Source organism: Mirounga leonina, unplaced genomic scaffold (assembly GCF_011800145.1).
Source record: "Mirounga leonina isolate KUSES-001 unplaced genomic scaffold, KU_Mleo_1.0 Mir_94, whole genome shotgun sequence".
In the NCBI taxonomy this organism is placed as follows: Eukaryota; Metazoa; Chordata; class Mammalia; order Carnivora; family Phocidae; genus Mirounga; species Mirounga leonina.
In genome coordinates this window covers 57,667,412-57,675,506 of record NW_023270855.1, presented here as the reverse complement: position 1 = coordinate 57,675,506, position 8,095 = coordinate 57,667,412, and the positions used below count along the sequence as shown (strand labels likewise).

At 62.9% G+C, this 8,095-nt stretch overlaps 1 protein-coding gene across 3 annotated transcripts in view; it reads left to right on the top strand.

Annotated features, from left to right (window-relative positions):
* The window catches only part of CSNK1G2 (casein kinase 1 gamma 2), a 25,656-nt gene extending 19,186 nt beyond the window's left edge, over positions 1–6,470 (top strand). The window contains exons 3-12 of one of the 3 annotated variants that reach the window (XR_004677734.1): positions 3,650–3,690; positions 3,827–3,896; positions 3,983–4,131; positions 4,220–4,454; positions 4,519–4,604; positions 4,675–4,759; positions 4,852–4,975; positions 5,163–5,246; positions 5,330–5,436; positions 5,531–6,470. Coding sequence is in view for 2 of the 3 variants with exons in the window: in XM_034996395.1 (XP_034852286.1) it covers positions 3,650–3,690; positions 3,827–3,896; positions 3,983–4,131; positions 4,220–4,454; positions 4,519–4,604; positions 4,675–4,759; positions 4,852–5,000; positions 5,163–5,246; positions 5,330–5,436; positions 5,531–5,585 (1,061 nt within the window). In the remaining variant the exon portion in view is untranslated. Of the gene's footprint in view, positions 1–3,649; positions 3,691–3,826; positions 3,897–3,982; positions 4,132–4,219; positions 4,455–4,518; positions 4,605–4,674; positions 4,760–4,851; positions 5,001–5,162; positions 5,247–5,329; positions 5,437–5,530 lie in introns of all 3 variants that reach the window. The other 2 variants (XM_034996395.1, XM_034996396.1) reach the window with 2 other exon arrangements.
* The last annotated feature ends 1,625 nt before the right edge of the window (positions 6,471–8,095 follow it).

Genomic DNA, 8,095 nt, shown 5'->3' with positions numbered 1-8,095 from the left:
GGACTTCGGCTCTCCCTCAACCCACGCTTGCCTTCAAGGACTTCGGCTCTTCCTCAACTCACGCTGGCCTTCAAGGACTCCGGCTCTCCCACAACTCCCACGGGCAGTCAGAACGTCAGAGTTTCTTCAACAAGACACAATAAAGTTATCAGTTACCGTAAAGGATCAGTTAGAATCATCAGAGTTTAAAACATCTTTTATGAGGGGCGCCTGGGTGGCTCAGTTGGCTGAGTGTCCGACTCTTGGTTTCGGCTCAGGTCGTGACCTCATGGGTCGTGGGATCGAGCCCCACGTGGGGCTCTATGCTCCGCGGGGAGTCTGCTGGAGATTCTCTCCGGCCCCTTCCCCCACTCACACGCACGCGCGCGCGCTCTCTTTCTCTCTATGAAATAAATAAACCTTAAAAAAAAACACCCATGTATTTATGAGAAAACCTTGTTAGGAGCGTGGACAGGCAAGCCACAGATGGGCAGTGCTCAGAGAGCACCATGTGACAAAGCCCTGGTGTTTGCGCCCGTGGAAGGACAGCTCAGTAATAAAAAGACACTCCAATTAAAAACGGGCACGAGAGGGGCGGGCGGCCGGCTCCATCGGAGGACCGTGTGACTCTTGACCTCGGGGCTGAGAGTTTGAGCCCCACGTCAGCTGTAGAGATGACTTTAAAAAAACACTAAAAACAGGCAAGAGATGTGAAGAGAGACTTCACGAAAGCAGACCGATGAATCGCCAGGGAGCTCAGAAGGCACACCGCCTCATCGGCCACGAGGGAGGGCAGCCACGTGAGTCCCACTCCATGTTTGCAGCACGAGGGGCACACTTGGCGGAGCGGGCCCGCGGGCCGGTAGGAAGTCCGCATCCTAACACCTCCGCGTAGCGCGTAAGGACCCCGGGCCGGCGGCGGGCCTGCTGCAGCGGGGACAAACCTCCGGTGCGCAGCGCCGTTGGAAAGAGCCGGGAAGGAGGGGCCCGGGCCGGATTCTGTGCCGGACGGTGCCCCTCGGTGGATGCGTCTCGGGCCGTGAAGGTGGGGCCGGGCCCGACTCTGTGCTGGCGACGTGCTCATCGCATGGGGCGCTTCACGTGTGCGCACTTCACGGGTCAGTGTCCCCCTCAGCCGCGGGTCCTACTGAACCTAGTCTGTGCTCTTCACTGGTAGGATATGGAGGGTGCTGATGTCTGCTGCTTTGAAATGCTCTGATTTTGTTAAAAATAAGGGAGATGAGGGGCACCTGGGGGGCTCCGTCGGCGAGGCGTCTGCCTTCGGCTCAGGTCGTGGCCCCGGGGTCCTGGGATCGAGCCCCGCGTCGGGCTCGCGGCTCTGCAGGGAGCCTGCTTCTCCCTCTCCCGCTCCCCCTGCTTGTGTTCCCTCTCCCTCTCCCTGTCAATTAAATAAATAAAATCTTTAGAGAATAAGGGAGCTGAGTGGGTGACAGGTGCACAGAGACAGTGGAACGAAGAGCAGGTTGTTTCTGCTGCTGTCATGTAGGGGGTGAGCATGTGGGTCTTCCCCGCAGGGGTTTTCCATTTTTTTATGTTTGAAACGTACATCGTGAGATGTTGAAGGAAAAACCCAAGAGGCAAAACCTGTTTTCTATCAAAGCCCAGGCAGCAGGGCTTCAGGAGAGCTTTCCTGCCCTGCTGCTGAGCGTCCGTTGTCTGCGGGAAGGCGGGGCCCCTCGGCCCGCCCCTCCCGGACCGCGGCGAGAGGCGGGGGCGGGGAGAACGCAGGCTGCGGGGGAGGCGAGCCGGGCTCCTCCGGACCGCACCGTCGGGGGTCGCGGGTGCGCAGCCGCCGCGGCAGCCTCTCGAGGTGCAGTCGGGAAGGACTGTTTTGTTCGAGCAACGGCTGGGAAAGAGAAGTGGAGACACACTGCCTGGGTCCGCACGCCCAGCCCCGCCACGGGCCCGTGGAATGCGTGGCTACGTAGCAGGATGTGCACGCGCTGCCGCCGCGGACGAAAGCCTCTGCGAGAAACGCGCTTGCGCGTGGTGGCCGGGCGGCTGGAGTTCAGCTGTGCCCCCCGCTTCTCCGCAGGCCTGCGGGGACCCCTCGGCACGCGGCGTGCTGGGGGAGCGCCGCCCCTGGGAACCGAGGCCCCGGGGTGGCCGAGGCCGCGCCGCAGTCGCCCCGCCCCCGCCCGCGCTGCAGCCACACAGACAGCTGCGAGCGCGCCCGCCCGGGATGGGGTGGTGACGGGGGGGAGGGGCTCACAGGCGCGGGGCGCCCCGGCCTCCGCCTGCGGGGTGGTACGCAGCGGGGTGGCCGCCGCCGCGTTGGAGGCCTCTTCCCACAGTGGAGCCTGCCTGAGGCCAGCGGGGCAGACCGTGTGGCATCTTGGAGGACCAGGTGCCCCATGTGGAGCCACATTCATGGCCCTTGGGGTCCCGTGAGGCCAGGCCGAGGCCGTGGGCCAGGATCTCTACTGGAGACGGGGACACAGCTGTCCAGAGGGTTGGGGGGCAGGGGCAAGCGCTTGGGCTTGAGGGGCTAGGGCAGCCCTCTGTTACGCAGCAGGTCACCGGACCGCAAAGCCACGTGGGTGCTGCGTGTCCACACACACGGCACGGAGACCCCCCTCAGAAGCCCTGAGCCACGGGGCTGGGGCCGTCTCACCATAAGTCCCGTCTGTGGGGCTCTCGCAGGTGAAGTCTGGGCTGCGGCAGGTTCCGGAACTCGTGTGTTTTCAGTTCTCTGAGGTTGGGCGTGTGGGCTCTTTCTGTGTGGGTTCCTGGAGGTCCTGCTGGTCAGCGATGGGCCTGGGAAGACCCTGCCCCGGCTCGCTCTCCCCTGTGAGGCACACAGATTCCTGGCCCCAGGTGTGGTGAGCTCTGGTGCCCTGGGAAGCCAGCCAGGGGCTCTCTGCCCACCAGGTGCCACTGAGCAGTGTCTCAGTGGGCCACAGGTTCCAGCAAGGGGCAGGGCCCTGAGGCCTGTTCCCTTTCTGCACCACAAGGGAGCTCCCCACGCTGATGGCCGGTGTGGAGCGCCTTGGGTGAGTCATCGCAAGACAGGACCTGGACAGGCCTCTCCATGTGGCTTCTTGCCACGGGGCCGTGCTCCACGGGGTCGGGGTCTGCTGGTGGGTCAGACAGGAGGAGATGAGCCAGGGGCAGGGGGTGTGGACTGCTCTGGGGATGGTACTAGGTAGAGGCAGAGCAGGTGCTGGAGTATAGAGTTACCGGAGAGAAGGGGCGGGGGGTGTCCCGGGGAGCCAGGAAGGGCTGCTGCAGGCCAGATGACGTAGGCGGAGGGGAACACCAGCCTCTGCTGCTGCGCTGTGGGAGCTGAAGAGGGGCCTCGGGGTCATCGTGGGTCTGTTTTCTCTCTTTTAGATGGGAGAAATCGGCACGAGTTGGTGTACTGGCGGGAAGGATCCCCTAGGGAGGAGTTGGGAGCAGCCTCCTTGACTGGGCGGGCCTGGGGGGGGGGCAGGGCTGGCTGCAGGGGGGCTGGAGGATGAGGGTGTGGGGCAGATGGGGGCCACCTGCGGCGGGGCAGGGGGCTTTGTAGGCATTCTTGTCACTCAGGGGCCATGGCCGGGCTCAAGGGGGTCTGCTAGGGAACAGGAGGTGGCCCTGGAGGCGTGGGTCAGGTGGGGTCTCCCCCGTGCCGGGGGCCCTGCCGTGCTGACGCACCTCTCTCCCACAGGGAAGAATCTCTATACAAATGAATACGTAGCTATTAAACTGGTGAGTTCAGGCCTTCCCTCCCACCGCCCAGTGGGGCCTCAGGGGTCCTGAGCTCAGACTGGCCCGGTGGGTCTCCTGGGGGGCGGGGTGCACGCACGGTGGGTCCCCTGACCACGTGTCCACCTGCCCTTCCCAGGAGCCCATCAAGTCCCGGGCGCCTCAACTGCACCTGGAGTACCGTTTCTACAAGCAGCTCAGCGCCGCAGGTACCTGGGCCCCGCGCAGTGGGGGCGCAGTGGGGGCCGCGAGGGTGCCACCAGGTCCCACACGAGTCTGTGTGTCGCCCCTGCAGAGGGCATCCCTCAGGTCTACTACTTCGGCCCGTGTGGGAAGTACAATGCCATGGTGCTGGAGCTGCTGGGGCCTAGCCTGGAGGACCTGTTTGACCTGTGTGACCGCACGTTCACGCTCAAGACGGTGCTCATGATCGCCATCCAGCTGGTACGGCTGGGGGTGCTGGGGAGGGGCGGGGGGCAGGGGAGGGGCGGGCGGGCCGAGGGGACAGCCCTGAGCCCCCTGCCCACCACAGATCACGCGCATGGAGTACGTGCACACCAAGAGCCTCATCTACCGCGACGTGAAGCCCGAGAACTTCCTGGTGGGGCGGCCGGGCACCAAGCGACAGCATGCCATCCACATCATCGACTTCGGCCTGGCCAAGGAGTACATCGACCCCGAGACCAAGAAGCACATCCCCTACCGGGAGCACAAGAGCCTGACGGGCACAGCGCGCTACATGAGCATCAACACGCACCTGGGCAAGGGTGAGCCGCGCGCGGGCCGGGCGGGGGGGCGCGCGGGCCGCGCTGACCTGCTCTCCCCCCGCAGAGCAGAGCCGCCGCGACGACCTGGAGGCGCTGGGCCACATGTTTATGTACTTCCTGCGTGGCAGCCTGCCCTGGCAGGGGCTCAAGGTGGGCGCGGGGCCGGGGGTGCGGGCGGGGGGCCCTGTGGGTCGGTGTCGGCTGACCGCTCTCCCCACAGGCCGACACACTCAAGGAACGCTATCAGAAGATCGGGGACACCAAGCGGGCCACGCCCATTGAGGTGCTCTGCGAGAGCTTCCCAGGTGAGGGGCGCCCCAGCCCTACGGCCCCGGGCCCCACTGACCCCCCGCCCCCGGGCCCCACTGACTCGTGTGCCCCTGCTGGCTCTCCACAGAGGAGATGGCCACCTACCTGCGCTACGTGCGGCGCCTGGACTTCTTCGAGAAGCCGGACTACGACTACCTGCGCAAGCTCTTTACCGACCTCTTCGACCGCAGCGGCTTCGTGTTCGACTATGAGTACGACTGGGCGGGGAAGCCCCTGGTACGTGGGGGTCCCCGGACCGCTAGAGCCCTGGTTCCTGCAGTGGGTGAGGCCCCAGGATGTGGGGCCGGGAGCCTTGGTGCTCCATGCCCATGGGACCCCAGGTGCATGGTGGGTGGGAGTAGGCTGCCCGGCCTCAGCGCTGCGTCCTGCCCCCTGCAGCCGACGCCCATCGGCACGGTCCACTCCGACCTGCCCTCGCAGCCTCAGCCTCGGGACAAAGCCCAGCTACACAGCAAAAACCAGGTGAGGGGCTGGGCCAAGGACCCCAACCATGGGGGCGGTGGGGCAGGGCCCACCTGACCCCCCTGCTGCCTCCCCCAACCCAGGCGCTGAACTCCACCAATGGGGAGCTGAACGCGGACGACCCCACTGCCGGGCACTCCAATGCTCCCATCACGGCGCCCGCGGAAGTGGAGGTGGCCGATGACACCAAGTAAGGCCCCGGGCAGCAGCCGGGCGTGGGGACACCGTGGGCCCCGTCCCCACCACCGGCCCCATGTCCGTGTTCCCTCGCCCACCCTGTGCAGGTGCTGCTGTTTTTTCAAGAGAAGGAAGAGAAAAGCAGTGCAGCGTCACAAGTGATGCTGGGCCCGGGCGCCCTGGACCCTCCTACCGCAGCCCCCCCGGCGAGCCTGGCCCCGGCCACGTGGCTCACAGCCAGGACAGACTGCAGGGCCAGCCGCGGCTGCCCGCCCCCCACGCGGGGTCACTTCCTTCACATGAGACTTTGCGAAATTTCTACGCCCGTGTCTGGTCCTCCCCTCCAAGAGCATTAACTATTTCGAACAAGGAGAAGAGAAACAGTGGCCACCCTGCCCTGCGCCCCTCCCGCCCGCCTGCTGAAGTGAGTAGTCGGCCGCCCGTCCCGTTAGTCTCATAAAGTCCAGCTTGTCTCCCTCGATCCAAAGGCCGTTTTCTCGAGGGGGTGCTGTGGGCGTTGCTGCCGGGGCGAGCCTGCCCCGGGCCTCCCTGCACCATGGGGGAAGACGGGGTGGGGGAGGCCCCCCAAACCAAAACACTGCACCAAAGCCTGGGCCGGCGGGCACAGCCCCGCAGGGTTTCCTGCCACACCTGCTCGTGGAGCTGTGTCCAGGGTCCCGGAGCCCCGGGGGCGGCCTCCTGCTTGGCACTCGGGCCGCGGTCTGTGCCCGGGTGTGCGTGGGCTTCTCGTGTCTGTGCTCCACGCCGCCGGCGGGCCAGCAGGAGACAAGCGCCTTAAAGCCCTGTCCCAGCCCTGCAGGCGCGTCCAGGGCCGGGCAGCCCTGGTGGGAGTGTGGTCCTCCTGGGCCCCCCCGGAGGGCCCACGCTGCCTCAGGGTGGAGCAGCCGGGGAAGGCCTGGCAGCGGTGTGTGTGTCTAGGTCTTGCTTTACACGGTGTACAGAAATGGCACTTCGGTTTCTCTGATGCTTCCTGGAAGCCATAGAGTTTAGGGGCTTTTTTAAAAAAATAAAGGAAAATGAAAGCACTCCTGAGTGTGGTGTCCGGTGTTTCCAAGAGGCTTGACTGAAGCAGCAATGGCAGCAGAGATGCTTACGTCCCTGGGAGGGGCAGGCTCAGGGGGTGACCCCTTGCTCAAGAGACATGGACGGTCAGAACAAGAGAACCGAGAACTCTGGTCAGTGTTGGAGCGGGGCTTGGTTGTGTTTGGGGTCTGGAGACACTGCTGTTAACCTAGTCAAGATGAGAGCGAAGGACAGGTAAGGGACAGGTCCCCTTGGGCCTGGCTTCACACAAACACATTAGAAACCCTAACGAAGTGGCTTGTTCTTCCAGGAGAAATGGGGGGGTGGGCAGCTGCAGCTGGATGCTTGGGTCTCCAGTGCACCTGACAAAGTGGGGAGCCCCGGGACAGCCTCACCAGTTGCCTTGAATGCAGCACAGAGGAAAAGAGATCTCCCTGGTGGATGCTGCGGACTGCATGTGTTCCCCCAACGTTCATACACTGACAACCTAACCCCAGTGGGGTGGGACGGTGTTAGGGACAGGGTCTTTGGAGGTGATGAGGGTTAGGTGAGGTCATGTTGGGGGGGAGCCCCCCTGGTGGGACTAGTGCCCCTGTAAGGGGTCTTTGAGTGGTTGATGTGGCCAGAAGCAAAGGGAGTGAATTCTTTTTTTTTTTTTTTTTAAGATTTTATTTATTTATTTGAGAGAGCGAGAATGAGAGAGAGAAAGCACATGAGAGGGGGGAGGGTCAGAGGGAGAAGCAGACTCCCCGCCGAGCAGGGAGCCCGATGTGGGACTTGATCCCGGGACTCCAGGATCATGACCTGAGCCGAAGGCAGTCGCTTAACCAACTGAGCCACCCAGGCGCCCCAAAGGGAGTGAATTCTTAACAAAACCAGACCTTGGCCTTGCACACTACAGACCAGGGAGTTTGACCAGGGGACTCCCAGCCTCCCTGGGTAGGTAATTTCGAAGCTGAAGAAGACGGCGAGAATGGCTCCCAATAGCATTCGAAGACTTTTGTGAAAATCATCTTGGATCAGAAATTCAAAAACTAAAGACCGAAATGGGCAAAAACCAGAAGCGGAAACAGCTTGAATTCAGGAAGGAAATGTAGGAAGGGGAAGATGACTTTAGAAACGGGGAATATTCTGCAGGGTGCCCAGGACTCCCAAGAAAGATTCCTGGAAGGGCACAGAAGCGGAACAAGAAAAGAGAGGAAGCACAAGGGGCCACGGAGGAACTCCACGCTATCAGGGCCTTTGAAGAAGCAAATCGGAGCTAGTGTTTCCTCCAGATGGAGGGAAAACCCCAAACCTCCACACTGAATGGGCACCTAAGAAACAGAGAGAATAGCCACCTACAAGGTGTCTCCTAGTAAAACGACTCTGTTTCAAAGATGACGATGGTCCTTGGGGTCTGCCAGCGGGAAGAAAACAATTTGCCAGGGCAAGAGGGTTTAGCAATGACACTTTCCAAACCGACACACAATGCAAAGGGCTGACAGAGCAGCCTTTTGAAAAGCTCAGTAAAACGGGCATGAGCCGAGGGTCCACGTGCCACCAGGCCGTGCTTTGTAGCAGGGCCTCAGAAAGCCCGCGCCCAGCATTGCAGCCCTGTGAAGGCTCGCTTGGGGGGCGGGTGGGCT